The sequence below is a fragment of the Monodon monoceros genome, unplaced genomic scaffold (genome assembly GCF_005190385.1).
Source record: "Monodon monoceros isolate NGI ecotype Baffin Bay Population unplaced genomic scaffold, NGI_Narwhal_1 Super_Scaffold_22, whole genome shotgun sequence".
NCBI lineage: Eukaryota > Metazoa > Chordata > Mammalia > Artiodactyla > Monodontidae > Monodon > Monodon monoceros.
The window spans coordinates 21,374,182-21,401,782 of NW_021703779.1; the positions used below are offsets into that span (position 1 = coordinate 21,374,182).

General features: G+C 42.9%; 1 protein-coding gene across 2 annotated transcripts in view; it reads left to right on the top strand.

Moving 5' to 3' along the window:
* Nucleotides 1–2,632: 2,632 nt before the first annotated feature.
* Nucleotides 2,633–27,601, top strand: part of PDK3 (pyruvate dehydrogenase kinase 3) — a 66,788-nt gene continuing 41,819 nt past the window's right edge. Inside the window, exons 1-2 of one of the 2 annotated variants that reach the window (XM_029241544.1) lie at nt 2,633–2,974; nt 25,646–25,787. In XM_029241544.1, coding sequence (XP_029097377.1) covers nt 2,869–2,974; nt 25,646–25,787 — 248 coding nt within the window. In that variant the 5' untranslated portion in view covers nt 2,633–2,868. The remainder of the gene's footprint in view (nt 2,975–25,645; nt 25,788–27,601) is intronic. The other variant, XM_029241545.1, reaches the window with a different exon arrangement.

The following is a 27,601-nucleotide window of genomic DNA, read 5'->3' on the forward strand; positions in this document are numbered from 1 at the left end:
GTGCCTCCTGCATTGGCAGGCAGATTCTTAACCACTGCACCACCAGGGAAGCCCATTTTCCTTGTTTTAAATGACCTCGATAGTTTTGAGGAGTATTGGTCAGGTAGGACAGAAGTTGTTTTATAACCTAATCTTTGAAGTGAGATCTCATCACTTTTGGCCATCCTGTATTTGGTAGAAGTGAGTACTACTTCTAGTCCATACTCAAGGGGAGAATAATTAAGCACCATTTCTTGAGGGGAGAAATATCAAAGAATTTGTGGCCATATCTTTGAAACCCCCATAAGCTTATTAAAGCAGAGTGCCAGGCCCCACCCCCAGCGTTTCTGATTCAGTAGGTCTGGGGTGGGGTCCAAGAGTTTGCATTTCTAACAAGTTCCCAGGTGACACTCCTGCTGCTGGACCAGGGATCTCACTTTGAGAGCCACTGGGAGCAGGGCTTGGGCAAGACCTTGGTGTGTACAAATAATTGAAAAAAGTTCATCAAGATCTACTTATTTCTCTCAAGATCCTTCTTTTATAACTACAGCCAGCACTGAAATCAACCCACTGGTTTAGCTTCTGGATTTTGCCAGTTAACATGAAACTTTTAGCTTAAATAAATAAATAGTTGGATAAAAGAGGTACAACCATATCTTGTGTTTGTATTAAATATTTATTTCATTTGATTGTCACAAATGCCAGGGAGAGAAATCAGGTAGCCCCGTCTGACATAAGAAGTCACAGACACAGAAAGGCTAAGTGACTTGTCTAAGGTCACACAGCTAGTTAATAAAAGAACCAAGCTTAGGACTGGGTCATTTGAGCCCTGGACCAGCACAATTTCTATTATACCAGGCTCTATCATATTGTTCCCAACTTCTAAGACTTTGCCACCTTTTGGAGAAAGATTAATAAAACTAGGCACATGACAATTCAGTAAATCAGAATACATAGATTTAAAGTAGCATTTTGTTCAGTAAAAAAGGAAGGAGTGAAACAAGTCTTTCCAAGCTCAGAAAGATCAGCAGCGATTTGCGGCTTAGGTTGGGAAAAACCCCTCTCCGTCGATATTCAACTTCTTCCTGCTCATCGACTCCCACAACTGCCACCAAGTACAACATGCTTCCTGGTAGCACCCGAGAAAGTCACTGGAGGAATCACAGGCCACAGGTCTTTTCGTCTGCCCATGCACACCAACACGATTGCTTAGCTCTTCTGGCGAAGCTCTTGGTTAAAGAGGTTGTTGGTATGTTTGTTCAGCTTTTTGTTTTGAAAAGACATGGTAGTCTACATACCATACCACCACCAAGATGGCCAAGATGTACTTGAAAATCTAGAAGTGAGGGAGGACCAGTGGATGTCTTTGAGTGTACGTATTACTTTTCTCTTTAAGTTCAGAGTAGAGGTGCAAGCATTAAGCAAAGAATTGGGTGCACAGAAACCCAATGAAGGCACAAAAGCTAAATAGCTACACACCAATAATCTTACTCACTGAGAAAACCAGTCCAATCAGACCAAAGGAGTGGTTTCCAGTTACATTTTTACCTTTCCTCAGAGAACATTCTACCTTTCATTTAGTTGATGTTTATACGTTGCCAAAAATAAAGCAAGGTTTGGTGGAAATAGTTAAAGCAAGCTGTACTTCATACCTTCACATTAGGAAATAATGATTGCATATATTGAGCCCTGAGTTCAAGTTCACTCTTATACAAACAATACCTAACATAGTGTAAGTGTAATACATAGTGTAAGCACAGACTCCTGTCCAGAAGTAGTGGTGCTGGTGGTGGTGAGGCATGAAAAAGAGTCAGGGGGCTGTCCTGTGGTGGTGGTGGAGGTGAGGGGGTATGAAAGACAGTGCCTAAGACCTTAAATTTGATCCTTTCCAATGGTAGCGGTTGGGGGGGTGACATGAAACAAAGAGACAGTGACCCTACAATTAATCCTGCCCAGTGGTGTTAGGGGGAGTTCACGGGGAGGGGGGGGAGGGGGAGGGACTAAATGAAGTGCCATTGACCTTATAATTGACCCCGTTCAATGGTGGTGATGGCGGTGGTGGCATGAAACAGTCAGTGACGTAACAATTAATCTTGCCCAAAGGAGTTGGCCCAGGCGGGTGGGGGGGGGGGTATGAAACAGACAGTGACATTACAGTGAATCCCGTCCAATGGTGAGGGGCAGGCAGGAATCTGAACCAGTGAGTTTATTTTTGCCCAACGGTGGTGGTTGTGGTGGAGGGCATGAAGCAGCCAGTATAGTTAAGCGGTAAACGGAAGATTTAAAAGTGTCAAGACGCAACAAATACTCTGAAGTGTAACGGTCAGCTGATCCAGGGAAGGCCTCCCGGAAGAGGTGCCTTCGGTGGAGAGGGGCCTTGAGCAGCGCTTCGGATCGGATTCCGGGCGAGGGCCCCGGATCTCCTCCCAGTCCCCTTGTACCTCCGCCACCTTTCGGCCGCGGAGGACCTAACCCGGGACGGGACCGGGTGTAGATGCACTTGCTGGGCCTGTCTGGGTCCCGGGAGCGAAGGAGGGGGGCGCCCCCGGCTGCACTCCGGCAAAAGAAAGCGAGGGCGGCAGCGACCAATCAGCAGCCAGCGCGTGCGGCCGCGCGCCCCTCGCGCCCCCCGCGCGCCGCGTACGTACGGCGGCTGGCTCCGCCCCCGTGGGCGGGGCCTGGGGAAGCCGCGGGCGGGCGGCCGGCCGGGGCACGGGAGCTGCTGGTGGTGCTGCTGGTGCTGCTGCGGCGGCTGCACCCGCGTCGCCGAGGCCGAGACGGAGGCCAGGGTGCGCGCTTGGCGAACTTGCCTAATCCGCGCGGCTCGGCTGCACCGGCCTTTGGGGCCGCTTGAGCGTCTTGACTGGTCTCTGCGTTGCCCCGACGAGGATGCGGCTGTTCCGGTGGCTGCTGAAGCAGCCGGTGCCCAAGCAGATTGAGCGCTATTCCCGCTTCTCGCCATCGCCGCTCTCCATCAAGCAGTTCCTGGACTTCGGTAAGTGCGGGGCCGCGGGTCGCCACGGTCCCCACGGCCCCGGGGTGTGGGGCCGCTGCCTTCAGGGCCCGCCGCCGCAGGTCTCCGCCGCCTCCGGGCAAAGTCCATTGGAACCGCGGGCGGGGCTCCGGGATGCCCGGGGGCTCGGATTTCGGGGCGCAGAGGGGCATGGCCTGGCACCCGCACACCCGCCGGGGGCTTACCCGGAGACACAGAAACCGCATCCGAGGAGCCTCATTCCGGGCGGGACTCTCCAAAGCTGCCGTCGTTAGCTTCAAATCTACTTGACACAGACCTCACTCACCGCCCTTAAAACTTCGGAGCGGAGTGTGGGTGGCTTTTGAACGTTTTAATATTTAGATTCTTTTTTTTGGGGGGGGGGATTGGGTAAGAGCTGTTTAGAAACACTTTGAGGTCGAATAAATTATGCAATGGTATTTTGTTCCTTTTCTGCTCTTAAGGTGCTCTTGTCTGGCCGGAGCGCCAGGACTCGAACTGCTGTCTTGTTCGTGCTGTGTTAAAGCAGTTAGAGGCCTGGACTGCAAAAGCCTTAGATGCTGGGAGGAGCGGACGTGTGGGCTCCTAGCGTCAGAGCAGGGTCTCGTGCCAGCACCTTTCGCCGCGCCTCTCCTTCTGTGTCCCACCTTCTCCCCTGTCGGGCGGGACGGTGGGCAGCTTCCACGAATTGAGGTGGGAGCGCAGAAGACCCGGCCCCCACCCTGCCTGAGGCCTAGCTGAGATGGGAATAGATTCCACGACCTTCTGTTAACTGGATCGTGTTTCCCCAGAGTGGTGCCGTTTCAAGCGCGGAGGGAATCCTCTAAGTTGGGTGAATGCGAGGCAGCTGGGTGTGAAACACCTGAAAGTATTAAAACAGAAGTGCGCACCCAGCTATCAGGAGGGAACGCGGCATCCTGGAAGGAAAAGAAAATGGAGCAGCAAAGATGTTCTAAGCTCTCGAGGGGAAATAATGGGGCGGCTGGTCGTTTAATGACTTTTAAGTAAATGTCAAAAGATGGTGTCAGGTAGGCATAAAAACCTAAGTGCAGAGTAGGTAGCACATTCGGGGAAGACCCAGTAAGCACCATGTGATGTTGTCCATACTTAAGTTAGGATAGAAAGAGAGGAATAGGTTAAAGTTGAGACCAAATTAAATTTTAAGAAACCAGTTTGCCAGCGAATGATGAGGAAAGTCAGGGTTCAGTGACATGTTGATCTTTGCATCTTAAACTTCAGTCCCAGAAGCTTTTCAGTAGTTTTACTTTACCAACTGTGGCCACTTGTGAGAATTTTAGAGGTTTGAGGCAGCCCCCCGACTTGAGAGTTTAGAAAGAAAATGTCGCTGTTGCTATAAATAGCAACCTTCTGTCCCTAATTTATGGTTTAGAGAGATTCTGAAGGTATCGACTTTTCATTGGGGTAAACTGAGACAGGTTAATTCACAATAAAAGGAACAGAAAGAATCCAGAGACTCCCAGTTCCTTCCTTCCACCCTCAAAGTTGAAGTGATAGCTCTCATAGCTTGGCGAAATTTTGGTTGATTTATTTCTATAGCAGCTAATATCTACCATGTTAATAGGTGTCTTGGCAGAGATGTTATTTGAGTAGGAAAACCACAGTGGGGCATAGTGTTATCGTGGAAAACCCATGGGACCATTATCTGGCAAGAAATGTTCTAATTCTTGCTCTGCCACTGACTCAGGAGCCTGGCCTTGGCTGAGTGACTGAACCTCACTGGGGTTCATTGTCCCCGTCAATAAAACACGTGGATTGTATAAGGTCATCTCTAAAGCACAGTTCCCAAAGTGTGTGATCCTAATTTCCAAGGAAAAGGGATGAGTTTTTTAAAAGAAAACTACCAAATCTTTGGATAGGTATTTCCCGTAAAAGCCTTCTGACCTATTTTGGGAAGAGTGGAGGGGATACTCTAATCTAGGATAATGGAAGAAGCCTAATAATTGAAGTCTTTTCCTTATAAGGAAGCTCACAGAAGAGCTATATATAATTGTAGTGGAATGTGCTAGAAACTCAAGGCTCATTTGTAATGCCCAGAGACGAATCAGGTGGCAGGCAGTCTATCTTTAATGCCAACAACTAGAAGAGGGTTGTCACACAAAGGCCATTTCGACTTCTCCCTTTCTCTTGGTTCTTCCAGCTCTGGATAGAAGTCCGATTTTGGCAAGTGGTGCGGGAGTTTGAGAATTTAGCAAGGGTGTGGGGATATTTTTAAGGTGAGAAGGAAGAAGAGTAAAGAGGCTTTATGCCCCTGAATGATTGGAGAGCACTGCAGGGGAGGGCCACCTCCAGTGCTTACAGGCCCTGAGTGGGAGCAGCAGATGACTACACGAAGCCAGCTTGGGGTGGGGGGCCGTGGCAGCCCCGTCCACCCCGTATATGCTGGCTCCGGAGGGGCAAGCCGACCGGCGCTGATTCAGTATACTTTCAAGACCTAGGGCTCAAACAGAACAGACGCGTGAGCTATGTTGACCCACAGACTGCCACTTCGTGACGTTCTCCCTGGCTACTTTGCAAACGGGACCGAAGTTTTGGACTAGAATACCTGGACAGGGACCAGAGAAAGAATATCCACGGAATTTCACGTTTACAGTATTTGTTAGAACCGCATCAACAAATTGTGGTTTCTGTGGGCACTGAAACAGCTTTCTTTTGCGAACGTATCCACACTAGTAAATGAGATGATCTTCCTTGTTTCAGAGGGAAGGCTAAAACTGCGTGTTACTCCAGAAGCAGTGACTTTATTTGAAATGAGGCCTGCTCAGTCTCAGCACTCTTGACTTTCTGGGGCAGGTCATTGTTTGGTGGAGGAGGGGTGCTGTCCTGTGCGTTGTGGGAGGTTTACGAAAGCAGCACCCCTGGCCTCTCCGCACAAGATGCCAGCAGCACACCCCGCCCCCCACCACACTCCCTCCACCCATGAGTTGTGACAACCAAACATGTTTCCAGACACCGCCATGTCCCCCAGGGGAGCAAAATGCATCACCCTCTGTTGAAGACTACTGCTGTAAAGCATTTAGATGCCTGCATGGTCTTCATGCCCGTGCCCCAATCCTCCAGACTTTACTATAAATGTTCTGGGGGGGGGCATTGGTATTTTTGGTTGTTCTTAAGCATAACCAGGGTTGAGAACCACTAATTAGATGATCTTCTGGATCTAGAGTTGTCCCCCTTTCATCTGTGGGCCATATTTCTCTATGCCCTTTAAAATAAGAAGAGTTTTCTTGAGCTCAGTCTTTACTTGAAACATGGCCTTGCACACAGTTAGCAAGTTTAACAAGAATAGCAAGCGTTCTAAATGGATCACGAGTTTATAAGGGCAATAGTGCGCTGTGAAAGGTGAGATTAAAAAAAAAAGAGATTCTTTTTGGTCTGAGATTATAGTTACATGGTTCCAAATTCAAAAGGTACGAAAGGACATAGAAAAGTCAGCTTCCTACTTTTGTCCACTAGCCTCCCCATTTTAAAATAAATGGCAACTTGTAATACTTTTGTCTGTACCTTTTTAAACTTCATTCCTTAGACAGCTTTCCATATCGTAACTGCAGAACTTCCTTTTTCTTTTTTATGGCTTCTGAGAATTTGTTTATATGAGTGTACTATATTCATTAGCCAACTCTCTGTTGACGGCTAGTAGGTTGTTTCCAATCTTTGCTATGACAGCCTGTGCTACACTGAATTACTGCATTCATCATTTCATGCATGTGTGAGTATATATATAGGACAAATTCCTAAACATGGCATTTCTACACCAAAGGCTATGTGCATTTGAAATTTTGATAAATATTGTCAAATTGCCTTCCATCGAGGTTGTCTGTCTATCCTCTCACTAGAAGTTTCTGAGAGTACCTATTTTCCTACACTTTTACCACATTGTTGTCAAACTTTTGATAAGTGAAGAAGTGTATCTAGATAAAATTTTTTTCTCCTTGAGTAAAGAAATTTTTTAAATTGAAGTATAGCTGATTTATAAGATTATATTAGTTTCAGGTGTACAGCATAGTGATTCAGTATTTTTACAGAGTAAAATATTTTACCTTTAGCTTTTTATTATGGAAAATTTGAAGCATATACAGTACTAGAGAGAATAGTTTGATGAATTCCTGGGTTCATTATATTGATCTGCACGTGCTGTTTGTCTGTGGATGTTGTGTGTATGTGCAGTCTGTTAGATTTTCTTATCAATGTCATGCTTGTTTCAGAAGAAATACATTTTTTTCTGCACTAAGACCAGTTTATCTTTTGAACTATGTGTTCTTCAAAGATCTGGTAGAATCCACCCATGAAACCTTTTAAACCTAGTGTGTCTTGGGGACTGTTGCTTTTTGACAGGTTTCTCTAGTCTGTGGTATTGATCTGGATAGATTTTCTATCTCTTCTAGAATCCATTTTGATGTATTTCTCTAGAAAATTATCCTAGTCATCAAGGTTTTAAAGCCAGTTTGCAAACTGAGATAGTAATTAGTCTTAATTTTCTCTGTGGCTGATCCTCCTTTATTCCTTCTATATTCTCCCCCTCTTTTGTGATTAGATTAGTTGTTGGTTTATATGATTGGATTCACTTATTAGCTTTATGACTTTTGTTTTCTAGTTCATTAATGTCTACTTTGATTTTATTAATTCCCCCTCATGTGCTCAGTGTTATTTTTTTCTTTTTGAATGGCAAAATTCATTTCTTCTTTGTTTATTTCAGTATTTAAGGCTACAGGCATTCCTCTGAACACTGCTTTAGCAGCTGACGTGTATAGTGTTTGATGCTTTTTCTTCCCAGCTCTTCTGCATCTTCAGGTTTTTATTCTTATGTGAACTAAGACTTGAGTTTTATTTTATTTTATTTTTTTATAAATTTATTTATTTATTGGCTGCGTTGGGCCTTCGTTGCTGCGTGCGGGCTTTCTCTAGTTGGCAGCAAGCGGGGGGCTACTCTTCGTTGTGGCACGCGGGCTTCTCACTGCGGTGGCTTCTCTTGTTGCGGAGCACGGGCTCTAGGCGCACGGGCTTCAGTAGTTGTGGCACGCGGGCTCAGTAGTTGTGTCACGCGGGCTCAGTAGTTGTGGCTCGCGGGCTCTGGAGCGCAGGCTCAGTAGTTGTGGCACATGGGCTTAGTTGCTCCGCGGCATGTGGGATCTTCCCGGACCAGGGCTCGAACCTGTGTCCCCAGCATTGGCAGGTGCCTCCCAACCACTGTGCCCCCAGGGAAGTCCCAAGACTTGAGTTTTTTTGTTTGTTTTTGTGGTACGCAGGCCTCTCACTGTTGTGGCTTCTCCCGTTGCGGAGCACAGGCTCCAGACGCGCAGGCTCGGTGGCCATGGCTCACGGGCACAGCTGCTCCGCGGCATGTGGGATCTTCCCGGACCGGAGCACGAACCCGTGTCCCCTGCATCAGCAGGCGGACTCTCAACCACTGCGCCACCAGGGAAGCCCAAGACTTGAGTTTTTAAATTTCCAGTAGAAGTGCACCCTGTATTTTAATTTTCTTGATTTTTACTTTTGCTGCATTGTGATCAGAGAATGTTATCGGAATCATTTCTTTAATTTATTGATGTTTGCTTTGTAGTCCAGTCTGTGTTCATTTCCTGTCACTGTTCCTTGGGCAGCAAAAAGAAAGTTATGTTGTCTTCTCAGGTTACAGAGCTTCATATATCAAATCTACCATATTAATTATTTTTTTTGAGTTTTCTATACCTTTGCTTTTTTTAATCTACTGGATCTGTCATGGGTCAAAAGAAGTTCAGGTCTCCTAATAATCCAATTCTATTTCTCCAGATATTGCCTATGGTTTTTGCTTTGTGCCTGTTAATTTTGCATTTGCTGCTTAGACATCCTTAACTGTCATTTCGAGATGCACGCTTTAGGGTACACAGTGCTGCCCTTTGACTAGTTCAGTGCTTTTTGGCCTGGATTCATCCTTACGTGACATTGAGATCCGGAGCCCTATCTGCCTCTTGTTTTCATTTTCTGCTAGAGCATTTCTGAATTTCTTGAAATGTAGTATAAAGCTGGGTTTTGCTTTGTGAGTCAAACTTTTTCTTTTATGTGGTTAAGTTTAACCAGTTTATATTATTGATATGACACATCTGTCATCTGTAACGATAAACATCTATAATTTTCTTTCACTTTGTCTTTAATACCTGTAATTTTTCTACCATATTATATATCTTGCTTTGTTTTGTTATATTTCTTTCAGTAATTAGGTTGGAATTTTTGGTTCCAGGGATTATCTTTCTACTGATTTATTTAGACTTTCTTTGTCCAGTATGGTCACCACTAGCCAGCTGAACCTATTGAGCCCTTGAAATGTGGCTGTTGTGACTGAGAAACTGAATTGATTTAATTTACATTTAAACTTAAAAGTGACACTTGATTCAGTTAATTGGAAAACTTTTAAGTATGTTTAGAACAGTTCGGATATGTGAATCCACCTTAACTGTAAATTTGATGAAATCTAATTATAGGCCAATTATTTCTGTTAGAAATTTAGCTTTTGAATTGAGATGTAAGTATGACACACTGGATTTCAAAGACTTAATATAAAAAATACTAAAATATCTCAGTATGTTTCTGTATTGATTCCACATTGAAATGGTAATTTTGGGGGTATGTTGCATTAAATAAAACATCAAAAATTTCACCTGTTTCTTTTTATGTTCACATGGCTGCTAGGAAGTTTAAAATTACGTGTGTGGCTCACAGGTTTCTATTGGACAATGATATATTAACTCCTTATAAGGAGTTATAGAAGTATCACATTTCAATGTTCAGAATAAACATTTATTGATTTTATTTCTCAGTTTAACTTTTACTCTTTTTTTCCTGTAAACCTGTTGCTCTCAGGAGTTTTGGACCAATTAACTGTCTTTGAATGGCAGTTAACGTTACCGTGGTTCTTTGTGATGTTTGCAAAAGCTTGAGGTCTTTCTGTTAACGTGGTTGTTAAGAATTTAAAGTTCTGTTAGTGATGTAAGAAAAGGAGAACTTGGACTGTATGATATAACTTAAAGATAGAACCGTCTGAATCTTGAATGAGTTCATAGGAAATGATTCACATTTTCATCTGGACATGCTTTTCATCTTTCAGCTTTACCCTGTCCACTTCGGCTTCCTTCATTAATCACTCTGATCCGCTCCCTACAGACTGACTTTCTGTTTTATTTCCCAGTTGCTTTGCACTCATCTTTTGCACAGCTGCACTTGTATTAAACATATTTGCTCCTGGCTCCTGTTCTTTGATTTTATTCTAAACTGTCTCTTTCCAGAGGGTAGGCACTTACCTGTTCTTTGTGCCCTTTTCACAGCTTCCTCGGCTGTTTGCTTTCTGCCCAGAGTGGGCGCTTCATAAGTGGTGATTACTGACTCCATTTAAAGGTTGTTAAACATTATGTCACTTTAATTTAGTCAGTTGTTACATAGGTCTAAACTTCTGTAATGTCCCCACACTTAAATATAGCATCTCTGAAATAAAACCACCAGAAGATAGGTTGTCTGACAAATAGGTTGTCTGACAACTCTGTCTTCTTTTCACAGAAAAGATTTCTATCATAATTACACTGGTTCTCTGAACCTTGGAGCCTTTAGCTATTAGAAGGAAGCAACCAGTTTCCCTGTTTTTACTCTTCTTGAGGTTTGAAGGCCCAGCTGCCCTCTGTTTTCCTTTAGAAAGTATTTTAAGATTCCGGTATCCACTGCGAAGTTGACTTTGGTTGCAAATGACTGCTCTTCGGAAAGCCTTGAGTTTGTAAGTCACGCTCCTTAAAGCCTGATTACTACTGGGGAGAGGAGTGGTTTTGTTTCTGGAGAAAATGAGGAGATTTTTTGGGTTTTGTTTTTTTTTAATTGTGTTAGGAAAAGAGAGAAGCAGTGGCATTTTGTTTCTGAGTGTGTACATTTTGTACCTTTACATATATGTACGTGACACACCTTTTCTGTAAGAGATGATGTTCTTCTGTGAGGAGTTGCCAAGAATTAGACCAATCTGTTTAGAGACAGAAGCTAATGATTCAGAATTAAAGGGGAAGAGTACAATTTCATTTAGGGTAAAGATATCTAATGTGGCTTAATGCACCTTGATCAATATTTAAATTTAAAGAAAGAATTGGCCTTTTGGGCCCTAAAGATCTGATATGACTGGATTTCAACATAACCTGGTTTATCAGGCTCTGAGCGTTTAAGGTGTAGTTCCAGCTTTGTTCGTTCTCTTGGCAGTTTTGTGTGCTTCTGAAGGGGAGACATGGCCACACGTCCTGACCCCTTGATGACTGAGTGGTTTCGTCCCATTAAACTTCGGGAAGTTGATCAGATTGTTGGCAAGATTTGGGAAACCATGGTCTTATTACTGGATAGAATCAGAAAATATCACCATAAATTTTCATAAAATGAAAAATTTTATGCGCATTCTATTATTTTACTTCCATGATTATCTGATTTACTTCCATGATTATCTGATTCCAGAGTTGGGCAAATCCTTTCTTTTTTTTGAATGCCATAGTCTAAGACAGGTTATCGAACTATAGCCTGAGGGCCAGCCACCTGTTTTTGTGTTACAATTAACAGGCTGTACTTTTAAGAGTAGTTTTAGGTTCACAGCAAATACGGGCAGAAAGTACAGGGAACTCCCATACACCAGTGTGGGACATCTGTTACAGCTGATGAACCCACACTGATCCATCATTATCACCCAAAGTTGATAGTTTCTATTAGCGTTCAGTCTTTGTGTTGCATGTGCTCTGGGTTTTGGCAGCACCTATTTTTGTAAATAAAGTTTTATTGGACCACAGCCATGCCCATTCATTACATAGCGTCTGTGGCTTCTGTACCTCTGCAACAGCAGGGTTGAGTAGTTGCCACAGAGACGATTTGGCCCACAAAGCCAAAATGTTTACCATCTGGCCCTTTACAGAAAGTTTGGACCTCTAGTCTGAGACAGTTTGGCTCCCTGTTAAAGAAGTGTGCAGTGATTGCTGTTAATTGGCATTTCAGTGATAAAGCTTTGTTTGTCCCGCATGCTAGTAACAGTAAAACTTGGCTATCTGGAGTGTGACTTTTGGGGTAGCTAAGACTTTTCCAGGTGATCGATGGCTTACCTATAGGGTATGTGCCCCTGTGTGGAATTACCATGTGAAAGGCTTGGAGGGATTTTATAGCTTTAATCTCTAGGGCTGTCACCAAAGTTTAAGTGTACCGGTTTCTCCACAGCCCTGCCAAAATGAGGTTTTATGACTTCAATTGTATAATAGGTAACATAGAAGCTAAAAGTTTTATTTTTTTCCCCTTGTGGGTTTATTTTCTGCATTTTGTTGTGTGTGAAGTGCCCTTGACCATTTAGTAACTGGACTCGGGAGTTTTAATCATTTGCATGCACTCCCTGTGTCTACTTGGCATAGTAAGCTATTGTGCTGTATATCTATTGTTTCCTCTTGTGCTCCCTTCTTTGGTAAAGTAATTATCAAAGTATACAACTAAAGGCGTTCGGAAAGAATATCACCTCTAATTCTTCCATCCATTTTTTGGTGATAGCGTTACATCTTTTGCCCATATATTCACATATGTTGACACTGATTATTGGTTTCCTTTTTATTTAGTGCACAGTCTGAGTTTTAATATACCCAGTCATTTGCAATGCTTTTATCATGGTCAGATTTATCACCTAGAGCAGTATGTAAACTGTCACTAAATCCCTCTGGAATTTGTTGCCATCTCTGTTGAGACGTTTGCAGTCAACTCACTTTTACTCTGTTCCGCTGTCCATTTGCATAGCAGCAACTATTAAGACCTCACGTCTTTCTGTCTTGTTGCTGTTTTATCACAAAGTTCACAGAACAGTTTATATTTGTGGATTCTCTCCAAAAGGACAACTTTTCTGATTTCAACTAAATACCATATGCTAACTTTTGCATTGTAATTTCTGTTAAAATTTGGTGATGGCAGCTCCTTATTTATTAGTTTAGATGTTTAGAAATTCTCGCTGTTCTTGCCCACTTATTCTTCTTGGTAAATTAGCTAAACTTATAGAAAATGTGCTAAGGGAACTGTGGATGGGGTACCTGGCGTTTATTGAAACTAGCCTGGAAGCATCTTCAGGTAGCCCGTTTCGCCACATTTGTGGCAGAGCTGGGTTTGATTGCCCTTCATATCCCTCGAGGAGAACTCCTTTCCTAGTCATTGTCTCATCTTGACTGAGATTATTCTTTCTGCTATAATGAATGGCACAAAAATTACAGCAAACTATTTATTATATATTACACAGGTCGATATTTAAATTCCCTGTGATTGAATACTTGGGGTTCTAACTTGGTAGATTATTTCCCTAAGCATCACCCAAGCAGTTGTGATTTTATTTTCAGTCTTAGACTTGACCTCTGATTCCACTCAAACATTTGAGTTGTACGAGTGTTTCTTTCTTTCTTACTAGGGCATGGAAGTCAGTATATAATAGTTTCACTGTTGGGAATAAATTGCTACGTATCTCTTAACATTTTCTCAAAGCATGAAGTTAAGTATTCCCATGTGTTGTTGGCCGGAAGACAGTAGGGCCCTTTGAAACATGTAACATACTTATCTTTTCCCAACAAATTATTACATCTTCATTGACCAGAGCATACTCAGGGTTTACCTGAACCTTCCCTTGGATCTGTTCTAGAAGAGTACAGTGTTTCCTTAAGCTTGTTAGCAGATGCTCCTTAATACTTGACTGTGCACTTTGTATAAATTTGGTTAATTTCTCCTCTTCTGAGAAGAAATAGAAAGCAAAGTGTCATTGCTATATTAACATTCCTATATTGGTCATGTAATGCACTCAAGTGTGGTCAGTTTCCTAGGAGGCTGAAACAAAACTCAAACATGAAAATAGAGACTAAAAATAGATGGGTCAGTGAAAAAGTTGGGGATGCTTAATAGCCACTGTCTGAGCCTGAGGAGTTCTTTGGTTTATTCCCTTGTTGAATTTCCTGTGATTAGATGCTAGTCAGTGGATCTCAGTCCTGGGTGCTTGTGAGAATCATCTGGGGAGCTTCTAAAGCTAGTGCCACCTGTCCCCCCACCCTCACCCTGTAGAAGCCAATTACATCAATCTCTGAAGGTAGGGTCTAGGTGCTGGTATTTTTGACTTACTCAGCTGACTATAATGTGCTTCCAGAGTTAAGAACTGTGTTAGATCTGGTAAAAATTTTGCCCAAGAGCTGTGAACCACTTTAGGGGATAGAGTCTGTGAGATGCTGAAGGTTAACACTTAAGGAGTTTAGGAATCCATCAGCATTTTTTTTTTTGGCCACGCCGTGCAGCTTGAGGGATCTTCGTTCCCCAACCTGGGATTGAACCCGGCCCCTCAGCAGTGGAAGCACTGAGTCCTAACCACTGGACCGCCAGGGAATTCCCAGGAGTCCATCAGCATTCGTTGAACTTTCTGGATTCGGAATGGAGTGGAAACTGAGAAGCATTGGGGAATTGTCGAGGCTTAGTTTCTGCCTTTGAGGGGCTTATAGATAAATGAGAAGTCGAGACAAATATGTCAATATATATATAGGCTATCCAGAATGTATGCATCCCATGAGTTTGTGTCATGCTTTCTCTACCTCTCCCTTGGAGGTTCGTGTAATAGAGGTGGTTTCTGGGTATGTGTGAAGTGTTAACCCAATTGTCCTTTATCCAGAGCATCCTTGGAGGCTTTCTTTGTTTCTTTCTTAGTTTTTTGGTAGAAAACCACTACAATGTATGTACTCTTTTGATTTCTAGCTCCTGTCATTGGCTACTCACTCCTAGCAGTGCTCTCTCCAGAGTTGTCCCAGAATGTACATTAGGCAAGGTTGGTGTAGGATAAATAACTGTAAGGTGTACAAACCAGAATCTTATCCTCATTGATTGATTCAGTGGGATCCTGAGCTTAACGATCATCTGTCCGACCTCCCCAGTTTACACATGAGAAAGTAGAAGCCCCGAGTAATGAAGAGACTGCCCAAAGCATCAGCTAGTTGTTGACCTAACATCTTGGCTGCCTCTTCCAAAGTGAACCAGAAGTTATTCTTTCTAGGAGGTGAAGGGAACTTATATTTGTGTACCACTCTCCACCAGACACAATAGTAGTCAGATGTAGCTGTAATTCTCACAGCATCCAGGTGAAACAGATGTTTCCATTTTTTGGATGAAGACGCTGAAGCTTAGATAATTTAAGTATCTTGCCTAAGCAAAGTTAGGAGCAAAACCGCAGTTAAAATGCAGGTCGATTGAGCTTTTAAACGTATGCTTTTTTTCTTTCAACTTAACATACCATTTCTTACCACATAATACACCATTTGCCACAGTGCAATTCTTTCTAGCAAACAGAGTCTCATTAGTAATGCTTGGGGTCTTGTCTAAATTTGTTCTTTTAGACAATCTGGAAATTGCATAATCTAATGTTTGTCTAGTCTTATCATTTCGGAGCTATCAGATTGCTACCTCCTTCATTTACTTACACTAGAAACAATTTTTATTCTGAGGACCCACACTTGTTAGTTTATTGTCTTGTTAGCCTATTGTCTCTCTCTGGAAATATGATAACGGGTCTATGTGGACTTGTACTCAAGGCTTGGTTTCTGGTGCCTACCACCAGTGCGAGCTTGGGCAAATCACTTAATCCCACTACACTTCGATGTCCTGATCTACAAAATGGAAACGATAGCATCGAATCATAGGCCTGTTGCACCCATGAACTCGAGAACATGCAGCACAGCGCATGGCACATGGTAGGTGCTCAGTAGATGCTGGCTGTGCTTTTGTTATGGGAAGTTAGTGACACAGCATTATCCTGGACAAAGTCAGCTTCCTGCTAAGAATGAAAACTGCATAGGGAGCGCTTAACCTTGAATGTTAATTACCTTAAAGTTTGTTGGCTGAAGGTCCCAGCCATATAAACTGATCATTTTCCAAGAAACGTAGCACTTTCAGCTCGTTTGTGCTTTGAGCGTGACTGGCTTTGGATCTTCCTCATTCACGGTAATGGTGAACTTAAGGTTTTGCCTCAATTAACCTCAACTGATGAGTGCAGTGTGGTGTTTACTTAGCTGTTCCTGCTTCCATGACAACAAGACATTCTGTAATCCACCGTTAGGACTAGATCCTAAACTCCTTTCTGGAGTTAGGGTGATGTGGATCTGTGTGGTGGCTTTGGCTGTAAGTGCTACTCATGTGCTTTAGCTGGTCAAAGCTCTATTTGTGACGTCAGTTCTCAACACATCCTTGCCTTTTCTGTCCACTCGCTGGCCTGACACACCATATTGACAATTACTGTCGCTTTATCATCACCTTCCTTGTCTACCTTTTGGCTCTTCTTCCCCTAACTATAAGGATTGGAATACCCCTAACCAGATATACAGAATGAAGTGATCTATTAGAGGAATTTACCATTACCAGCAAATGTCATCTTGAACCCCTGAATTTTATTTGCTATTGTAAGTTTATACTGAAACTTAGTAGGTATTTTAATTTTCAGTTCTAATCAGGAAATATTAAACACCTACAGTGTGCCAGGTATTGTGCTGATGGACTGTTCAGTTTTTTGAGGAATCTTGGGATCCATGGGACATAGACCTCAGTGACTGGGGGTGATGACAGAGGGGTTGCCCAAGCGAAGGGCGCAAATTGTGGGCCCATGGTGAAATCTACTCACAACTTGGTTTGGCCTTATCTGGCATACAGAGGGGCAGGTTTCTCACCAATCTGTTCATGGATACATATATTTCGAAAGAGTCAACAAATAGGATCTCTAAAGAGAGAGGATCAAGGTACTAGTGGCTGTCGCTCATGTTCCCTCGGCACAGACATAGATCTCCTTCAGGGGAGGATCCAGTAACCCTCACTTACCTTAATTAAGAACCCTGTCGTGATCACCCTGTACCCCCTTTTCTTACAAGAGCGTCAAAAACCATTACATGAAGGGTAGCATGGGCTTCAGCCCCCATTAGGAAGTTCTGCATATAGTAGCACGTTCTGTATGAGATTTTTGTTTGTTTGTTTTTAGAATAGAATGGCTCTAGTAGGGTGTTTTTCTTTAAAATAATAGAATGGCTCTAGTTATAGGAAGACCTTTTTCAGAAGACTGCTTTTTTCTTTAAAAACTCATTTTATTTTTTAAAAATTGAAGTATAGTTGATTTACAATGTTGTGTTAATTTCTGTTGTACAACAAAGTCATTCAGTTACACATATATACATTCTTTTTAAAAATATTCTTTTCCATTATGGTTTACCATAGGATTTTTTAAATATTTACTTTTATTTATTTTCTTTTATTATTTTTTTGGCTGCTTTAGGTACGCGGACTTCTTTCTAGGTGTGGCATGCGGGTTTTCTCTCTCTAGTTGTGGCACGCAGGCTCCAGAGCACGTGCGCTCTGTAGTTTGCAGCACGCAGGCTCTCTGTTGAGGTGCGCAAGCTCAGTGGTTGCGGCGCACGGGCTTAGTTTCCCCGCGGCATGTGGGATCTTAGGTCCCTGACCAGGGATTGAACCCGTGTCCCCTGCATTGGAAGGCAGATGCTTTACCACTGGGCCACCAGGGGAAGTCCCTATCATAGGATATTGAATATAGTTCTCTGTGCTGTACAGTAGGCCCTTGTTGTTTATGCATTCCATGTATAAAAGCTCACATCTGCTCACCTCAACCCCCCACTCCAGCCCTCCCCCAACCCCCTCCCCCTTGGTAACCACCAGTCTGTTCTCTATGTCCTTGAGCCTGTTTCCATTTCATAGATAGGTTCATTTGTCATATTTTTAAAAGTTATTCATTTATTTTTGGCTGTGTTGGGTCTTTGTTGCTGTGCGTGGGCTTTCTCTAGTTGCTGCGAGCGGGGGCTACTCTTTGTAGTGGTGCGTGGGCTTCTCATTGTGGTGGCTTCTCTTGTTGTGGAGCATGGACTCTAGACACGTGGGCTTCAGTAGTTGTGACATGCGGGCTCAATGGCTGTGGCTCACGGGCTCTAGAGCACAGGCTCAGTAGTTGTGACGCAGGGGCTTCGTTGCTCCACGGCATGTGGGATCTTCCCGGACCAGGGCTCGAACCCATGTCCCCTGCATTGGCAGGCAGATTCTTAACCACTGTGCCACCAGGGAAGTCCCCGTTTGTCATATTTTAGATTCCACATATAAGCGATATCGTATGGTATTTGTCTGTCTGACTTCATTCAGTATGATAATCTCTAGGTCCGTCCATGTTGCTGCACATGGCATTATTTCGTTCTTTTTATGGCTGAGTAGTATTCCATTGTATATATATACCACATCTTCTTTACCCATTCATCTGTCGATGGGCATTTAGGTTGATTCCACGTCTTGACTGTTGTGAATAGTGCTGCTATGAACATAGGAGTGCACGTATCTTTTTGAATTATAGTTTCGTCCAGATATATGCCAAGGAGTGGGATTGCTGGATCATATGGTAATTCTATTTTTAGCTTTCAGAGGAACCTCCATACTGTTTTCCATAGTGGCTGCACCAACTTACATTCCCATCAACAGTGTACGAGGGTTCCCTTTTCTCCACCTCCTCTCCAGTATTTGTCATTTGCAGACTTTTTAATGATGGCCATTCTTACTGGTGTGAGGTGATACCTCATTGTAGTTTTGATTTGCATTTCTCTAATAATTAGCGATGTTGAGCATCTTTTCATGTGCCTGTTGGCCATCTGTATGTCTTTGGAGAAATGTCTATTTCAGTCTTCTGCTCATTTTTGGATAGGGTTGTTTGCTTTTTTTGTTGTTGAGTTTTAAAAACTTTTTAAAGTTTTAAACTTTAAAAACTTTTTAAAGTTTACATAGGAAATCCCTATGTAAATATGCAATATTGTAATTTATTTGACTGTTCGCTTATTGTTGGATATTTAGGTTGTTTACAGTGTCTCTCCCAAACCTTTTCTTTGGAAAAATTTCAGACCTCAGGAAAAGTGATAAGAACAGTAAACACCCATGTTTAGCACCTAGATTCACCAGTTACTTTGCTATATTTGCTTCTTCCCCCTTCCATCCATCCCTATTCGTATCTCCTTCCCTCCCTCTCTGTATACACCTTTTTTGCTGAACCATCTTGAGAGTAAGTTGCAGATGTAATGACTACCTCTACATACTTACATATATATCCTAAGCATGAGAGTACTTTCCTAATAGCCATGATACAGTTATCACAGCGAATTTATCATTGATATTATAATATAATTGAATATTCACATTTCCTCTAATGGCTCATGGCTCCTATATTGGATAGCTGGGGTCTAGAACATACTCGGGAGGCACTGTGGCCCCAGGAGGGGCTTCTACCTCAGTAATGCAGCACCAGGGATAGAGGGCAGGAGTGAGAGGTAGGAATGGCTGGGTGAAAACTGGAGAATGAACCAGAAGTCTGCAAACAGAAGGGTTACCCTCCATCCTGATCATCAGAACATTAATAGGCAGGCACTTACCCCTAGGCCAAGTGAAGGGCAAGGAGGGGGTTCTTCTCTAAAGACCCTGAAAGAACTGTTTAAGGGGAATAAGGGAAGCTGGTGTGGTGTTAGGACCCCACCCAAAAGCCCTATGTAATCAGGTGTTTTGGGTACTCACTTAGTCCTTAGGCTGCCTCACTGAACAAGCAAGGATCACCTGCCATCTGAGGGAAGCCTACAGCAAGAGAAACTAACATAAATAAATGGCCCAAAAGTGACTCCAAAGAAAACAAATTCAGGTAGTAGAAGAGTGCTTTAAAGTATAATTTGAGAAATAAATCATCTTGTACACCTCCTTATGAGCATCTTGGGGCAGATGGTGTTTTCCAAAGATGGCTTTTCTATGATGTGCCCTTGCCAGCCCTCCACCAACGCAGGGGGTCTGATCCCCTCCCCCTGGAGTCTGGGCAGGCTGTGGTTGCTTAGAACAGTTGAGTATGGCAGAAGGGGACTAGCTGTGTGACTTCTGCGGCTGGGTCATAAAAGGCCATGCAGCCTCTGCCTTGTTTACTGAAGCCATACAGGAATCCAACCAGCCCAAGGCCGCCATGCTGTGAGGAAGCCCATGGTGAGGCCGCCTGACGATGCTTCAGTAGGCAATCTCAGTCGGTAAGTAATCGGCCCAAGGGTCAGATATGTGAGCTGGAAGCCTTCAGATAGTTCCAGCCCCCACGGTCCAGTCACTCTTCCAACGTTTAAGTTTTCCCAGCTGAGGTCCCAGACCAGCCTTCCCTCCCGTGTCTTATCTCAATTCCTGACCCGCAGCATCTATGAACATAATAAATAGACATTGGGCGGAAAGAAATAGTGTAGTAGCTGCATGTTGTTGGGGCATTGAGTTTGATAGGGAATGAGGTGTGTGTGAAATACCTGATCTTTGGCTCTTTGTTTCTGAAGTTTCTGGCTCGCTGTTAGTAATAATAACCCAAATGGGCCGGCCTAGAGTGGATGCAGCCTCAAGTTTGGTAGACCCCAAACCCACTACCTACTTTGATCTCTTTAAATTCAGGAATAAGTTTTCCCAAACACAGGAAAACTGTTAAACTTCCCAGGCAGTGAAACACTATTTCTGGACATGGAGTAAAACAAACACTTTCAAAGTATAAATGAAGCTAAAGAAAGAGGGGGGATTCTTTTGAAGGATATTCACAATCATTTGGTAGCTCTCCATTCACACTTAACGGTTGTGTCTTCTGAAGGACTATTCAATTAATTATTGTTTATAGTCCTGGTAAGTTTGAGAATAAATTACTTATGCTAAAATTCAATGTTGTCAGAAGATTGAAATCTTATAAATACAACTGAAGAAAAATCAAAGAGCTGCCCCTGAAATATTATTTTCTCAGTTATATCTTACCCATATTAACATGGCTAATGGTAAAAATACATTGTAAACTCAAACATTTAATTGACAGTAATTAGAAGAAGCAGCATTATCAGAATGAGCTGATCATTCTGTTGGGTTTTAGTGCCTTGCTGGTAATTTTTCCATTTTTTGCCCTCCTTTTCCACTCCCTGATTCCCTTGCTTACACTCCTAAAACATCCCCCACCAAGCCTTAAAGCTGAAAGATGTGGATAAAGTTAGCCTTCAAGTAATCCAGACAGGAGACTACATTTTTGGGAGGCATGTGCTCAGCTCTCTGCTTTAATTAGAAGATACATTATCAGGTCATTTCATTAACCAAAGAAATAATTATTTTTTCTGCTTCCTGTAAATTAGTCGAAAAGAGGATTAGAGATTCACCAGAAATATATGCCACTATGGAAACCAGGTATAAAGAATAATGTCGGAACTCTTGCTCTCAGAAGGCTGGTCAAATGCTCCTTTCTTATCAGAGACCATCACTGAGAGGGCTCCCCGTATTAAATCAGAAGTCATTTATGGAAAAAAAAACAAAACAAAACTCATTTGTGTATACTTACTGCTCTGTGGTGACCGAAATGGGAAGGAAATCCAGAAAAGAGGGCATATATGTATACATATGGCTGATTCACTTCGCTGTGAATCTACTGAAACTAACCAAACATTGTAAAACAACTATACCCCAATTAAAAAAAAAAGTCATTTGTGTTTCTGTGTCTGTTTATCCTGTGTCTTGGTGAACTGGAAAGCCATTTAGAACCTTTCTAGACAAAGCCAGTCGTACCTTTTGCAAATGTAGTAATTGTCTCTGACTTCTCGATGAAAGGGGCAAGTATGAAAAACAAACAAAACAGAAGAGAATTAAGGGGTCATCAAAAGAGGAAGAAAAACTGAAGAAATACACAAATGTATCTAAGCCAATGACTTATTTGCGTTCACGAAATCAGAATTTTCCATGCCTCTCACACACTGCTTCTTCATCTTTTTCTGAACTGATACTAGGGAAAATTTTAATCGGTAAATTTGAATAAGATGAAGTATATGGAGAAATGCAGAATAAAAATAGAAAATCAAAATTAAGGAATGCAGAGAAGCCAAGTAAGCGGGGAAAAAATGAAGTCAAATGACTGGGAAGAATAACTGGAAAATACTCAATATGCCAGAAGCCTTAGAAAAACAGAACCCTTTTGAGAGGACATTCAGTTAAAACCAAAAGTTTCTTTTTGGTAAGTTAACTACAAACAAGATTGTTCGAACCCTTTGATTTAAACTGAATATTTAATATTAATACATAAGATAAAATACTTTCAACTTATATGAGGAAAACCACAGGAAGGTTAAAACAAATCAGGCAAAAAAAAAACAAATCAGGCATTTCATATTTATCTTTAGGCTTACTAATGAACTAAAAAAGACTTATCCCCCTGTTTAAGCTGATGTATAATTAAGGTATCTGAGTACAAAGAATTCGTCTCTAAAGCTAAATTAGGATGTAGGAGGCAAAACCTGAGATTTTGCAGGTACTCTTTTTCTTAAAAATACAAACTTCTGAAAGTATTCTCTATTCTTCTAGTAAATCGTTGAGACACTCCCACAGGTGAGGCAGTCTAATCAGTGCCACGGGGGCGGGGGTGGGGGTGGGGGTGGGGGGTATAGAGACAAAGTTTCTTTCAACACTAGTTTATGAAAGGCTGATAATCCAAGAAGCCTAGAATCAAATGCTGCCTTGAAATGTTGGTTATTTCAGGCCACGCCTAGTAGTTAGTTGAGTCTTCCAGTTAGTGCAGAGTTGACCAATGGAAACACCAAGGCCTTTTATTTTAAAATAAATACAATTGGATGGTAGGGACACGGAACATACTTTAATCCTTTTTTAATTATGTAGAATCATCAAATGAGCACAGGCGACCGCGCTGAACCAGAATGCAGTCACGCTCTCAGGGCTTAGCATCAGACTGTTTGATCTGGCACCCCAGGGCCTTGGGCTGCGCTGCTTTATACAAGCCGGCATCATTAGTGATTGCGATTTAATGAGCCCCCTCTTCTCAGTTTTAAGAACCTGTTCGTGTTAAATGTTGAGCGCTTTTTAACCCTTGCTGCAACCTCTGCGAAATCGGTCCTGTTCTTAGTTTATAGATGGCTACACCGAGGCTTCGACGTGTAATGACACTTGCCGGTGTTCACGAAGCCAGTGGATGCTCAGGACAGGATTCAAAGCCAAGTCTAACTCTGGCATCTGATCTCGGCATTACTGTCCTGCCAGACTGCAGTCTTTTAATCTGAATTCTGAAGTTCAAAAAAATTGAAGTTCTTTTTTTATACCTTTGCTGCCCAAACTAAGTCCATGGCAAAACCTGGCCTGCAGTGATTTGGGGGCCGTGGTCTTCCCCTGCTCAGTGTCGACGTTCACAGATTGCGCTGTAGCTGTACTGTGTCTGTAGAGTAGACTGTTTCACGCAATGGATGCACGTACTCTTTTTAAAACTGAAAACCTTTCAATTCTGAAAGCCGTCTAGCCCTGTGGATTTCCAGAAGAGACGTGCACCTGACTGCCTCTCACCACCTGGCACCTGCCAGACCGCTGTCACTTCCCCGACCCTCCCTCTTCGCCCTACTCCCACCCCCAGCCCCACGCCCCCCACCATGCTGCTGATGTGCTGCTCCTCGTGTGCTCTGGATGTGGAAATTTAAGCATGTCAACTTTGAGTACCCCTAAAAACTCAGATAATTTTTCAGAATCCTAAGGTCACACTGCTATTTCCAGTTCCAATTCAACACTGCAGGGTTCTCGCTTCTTCCACATTCCCTAACTTCCTTCTCCGCCATCATTTTTTTTTGTGCTTTTTTTAAAAAAAAAAATGTCCTTTCTATTTAACCAGGATACAAGGTATTTCTCCTGGTATGTGCAAACGTACATGCACATTTTAACTTAGATAATAGGTCCTTCATTTTATAATGAGGTTCATTCTGAGTTTTGAAATACCAGCATTTTTAGTGCACTTAAAATGATTCATCCATAAAAATTATATGCAGAACATTTAAGGAATTTTATATATATATATATAAATAAAATCTAAAGCAGCCTGAATCATCTTAAGTGTTAATCATCTAAGGCCAAATGAATGTGTATGGAGTAAGTGTTGGAAGGTCATCGCTGAGGTATTACACTCCTCTTCCTTTTTTGGAGTATTTCCCTTAGGAGAAAGGGCAAAGGCAGAATTATCGATTAAAGATTTACTGGAGGCCTTCAATATAGTACTCACTTAGAATGAGGTAAGTGAGGGATGGGTTAAGAATTTAATCTTTTATTCTGACTTTTTTGGAAATGGAGAAAGGGGGGCAGGGAGCAGTGGAGGGAAGAGGTTCTGCAGATGACTCTCAAAAGTGGGTTCTATGGGACTTCCCTGGCGGCCCAGTGGTTAAGACTGCGCGCTTCCAGCGCAGGGGGGCGCGTGTTCAATCCCTGGTCAGGGAACCATGATCCCACATGCCGCACGGTTTGGCCAAAAAAAAACCAAAAAACAAACAGTGGGTTCTTTTATTTCCAGTCTTATTCCGTGAGGACAGGAAAGAATTTGGCTGGAAGTGTTAGAATGGATTTACTTCTGAATCTCTCTTGCTGTCTTCATCACATTTGGAAGAAAGAGGAGAGTTTGGAGGAGAAGATTGCTCGATGAGCCCTGCTTCTCTCTCTCTGGGCTTGGCCCCGAGGTTGCCTATTTCCCAGCGGCCTCCAGGGAATATGGGGCATCAGGCAGGCCTATCCGAATGTGAGAGAGTTGGGACAGACCCATCAGTATCACAGAGGACAGAAGAAGAACTAATGTTCGCCGAACACTTGATCTGTGTCAGGTTCCATACACGTTGTCACATGTAGTCTTTACAAAAACTGACGTTTTATCCCCATCTTACAGATGAAGGCAGCTGAGCCTCAGAAGTTAAGAAGCTTACCAAGGGTAAATGGAGAAGTTGAGGCTGAAGCACATTTCTGTCCCCAAAGCTCATGTCTTTTCTATCACATCCTCTATCCCCCAACTATCACTGGGTTTACAGCAAGGTTGGAGTTTGGGGGCAAGACCAGTCGTGGAACTGCTCTGGTCACGTGGCAGCCAGGGAAAGAGCTCGGGTTCCTCTTTCAGGTGGCCTGGTACCTTTTCTCTCACTGTGCCCTCGTTGCGTACATTGTGTGCACAGCCAGCGCAAGGCAGTCAACAGAAGACTCCCTCTCTGAGGTCTGTCTTCCTAGTCAACACTGTATCTCCGTCCTCTTGGACATGCTGTAGTCCATCACTCCATTTCTGAGGGCACCTGTGAGCTGGCTTCTCGGGCACCTCCCGAGTCCTGTGTCTCGGTCAGAGCTGGGGTCTGTGGCTGCTTCCTGGTCCCTGAAGAAACACATTTGAAGAAAATCTTAGGAAGCAGTCGGCCTGCAGTAGGTGAATAGTTGTGGAATGAATGGGTCTCTTGCCTTCTGGAAACCCCCGTGAACAGGAGTGGGTTTACATGTTCTCCTACTTTTGTACTTGGCAGTTTTCCCACAGCGTTCATTTGAAAACAAATTCAGATTCTGTCCCAGGTTACTTTTATACCGCCACTGGTAACACTAGGGATGTATTTGTGCTGAGGGAAAAACACTGCTTTCAAGGTTGCCTCTTGGAATAAATGTTCTTTTTCTATTCTAATTAAATTATTTTCTTAAACTTGCTGTTTCAGAGGATAAATATTTAACTAGAGACTGCAATATTACTTAATTTTATCTTCCCGACCAGTCACTGGACTACCATGAGAACATTTTATTATTCCATCTGTTAGATTATAAAATCATGGAACATTTTTCATCTCTTAATAGGGAGAGATAATGCATGTGAGAAAACTTCATATATGTTCCTACGAAAGGAGCTTCCTGTGCGCCTGGCTAACACAATGAGAGAAGTTAATCTTCTGCCGGATAACTTGCTTAACCGCCCTTCGGTGGGATTGGTTCAGAGTTGGTAAGTAAATAGTGTGGCTTCAGATGGGTCTACCCAGAATGCTCTGAACATTTGGCATTGGGACCATTCTCCCTAAAAGTACACGTACTGCTTCTGTGGGAACGAGTCATTCAGGATAGCCGGGTTTCCCAGGTAATTAAAAGTTGGTTTTTTTTTTTTTATTTTAACTGACAGTGTATAATTGTCCTAAGGAAAATACTTTTCAACTGTACTAGACACTTTGTTGACTTTTCAAATTCTTTTTCTGGTTATAAATGTGATTTTTCATTGAAGAAAATGGGAAAGTACAGAAAAATATAGAAGAATAGCAATGCAGTGTCCCATGTGAGCAGATCTGCAATTCTTTGGATAGGGGGATGTTGCTGCTTTGATCCAGTCTCTGCCGTGTTTTTTCTGTTTTCCTTTTAAAGAAGTTTTTAGAAGACAGTACTTATTTTAGGACAAATTAAGTCATTTAAAGGGGAACCTCCCATGTGGAAAGTACGAGCTAGCTGCTGTACCTCATCTCCCCCATGAAAAGTCTGAAGTATCTTCACAGAGTATGTTAGCATTCAGTCAGGTGTAGCTCTGGTGCTTAAAGCATGTGCTGTCTAATTGAAGAAGTTGAATTTGTGACTGAACTGCCCACTCAGTAGGCAGAGTGGGATGGGTGAGTGGTGGGAGGGAAGAGCAGGTGGTGTATTTTTAGAAAGGGATTTGCATAGATTTGAGAAGCGCTCGCTTGTCTCCTCTGTATTCTACAAGCAAAGAAGAAGTCCCCGTGGAGAAAGCTGGAGGGGTTCAGGAGGCCAGATGCACAAAGTGCTCTCAAGCCAGCACTGAGGAGGTGCCATGGGGGCCTGGGGGAGGGAGGTACCGACTGTGGCCTGCGGTGCACCTTGGTGCGGGGGGGTGGGGGGTGGAACTGACAGAAACAGGGAGAGCACTTTAGGGGATGGGAATGATGTGGACAGATATGGGGAGAGCGGAACCATGAATTAGTTGGCATCTAGAGTATTAACGGAGGCCGGGCTACTGAAAGATGGCCATTCAACAGTCATTCCTCAGTAATACTGATTATAATAAATTCTTAGGGTTGAGAATGAATCGTCTGAGAAACACTCTATTGGGTGGTCCGTCCTTGTCCCAGACAAGCAGCAGCCCCTCACCGAGGTAGGCGCAGGGGCCCCGGGACCCCGGAAAGCTCAAGAGAGGTGGTGACCATGGCTCCCATCTTAAGGTCACTTGGATTCTACCGTAAACTCATAGCTTGTTTCAGGAACAGCGAGTACTTGTTTGCATGAGACTTCTTTATTGCTCCAAGACCATGATTAGAGATTTTCCAGCAGAAAGTATATAAGCACTCCTGGGAGCTAAGCTACTGTGCTGGGAATTCTAGGTAGGCTAGCTGACTTTCAAGTCCCCAGTCATGGTGGCAGTGACAGTCAAACATTTACTATCACTTATGTAAAAGTCACTTCAGGGGCTTCAGAGTGAATTGCTAGCAAATTGCTGAGTCACATTACTGAGTCAGCTCTTTTTTTTTTTTTTTTTTTGGTCTCCTTACTATCTCTCTTCCATAGCCATTGCAAACTTGTGCATGTTACTTCTTCCCTTTCTTTTTTAAACATTCAATTTTGAAATAATTGCGTATTTAACAGAAGGGTTTGCTAACATTTGGCAACATTTGTTCTATCATTCTCATTCATATTCTCTCTCCCTCTCTCAATATAGATATATATGTATGGTACACACATACACACATAAAATACATTATTTTTTTCTGAACGATTTGGGTTAATGGTATACATCATGCCCCTTTACCCCTAAATACT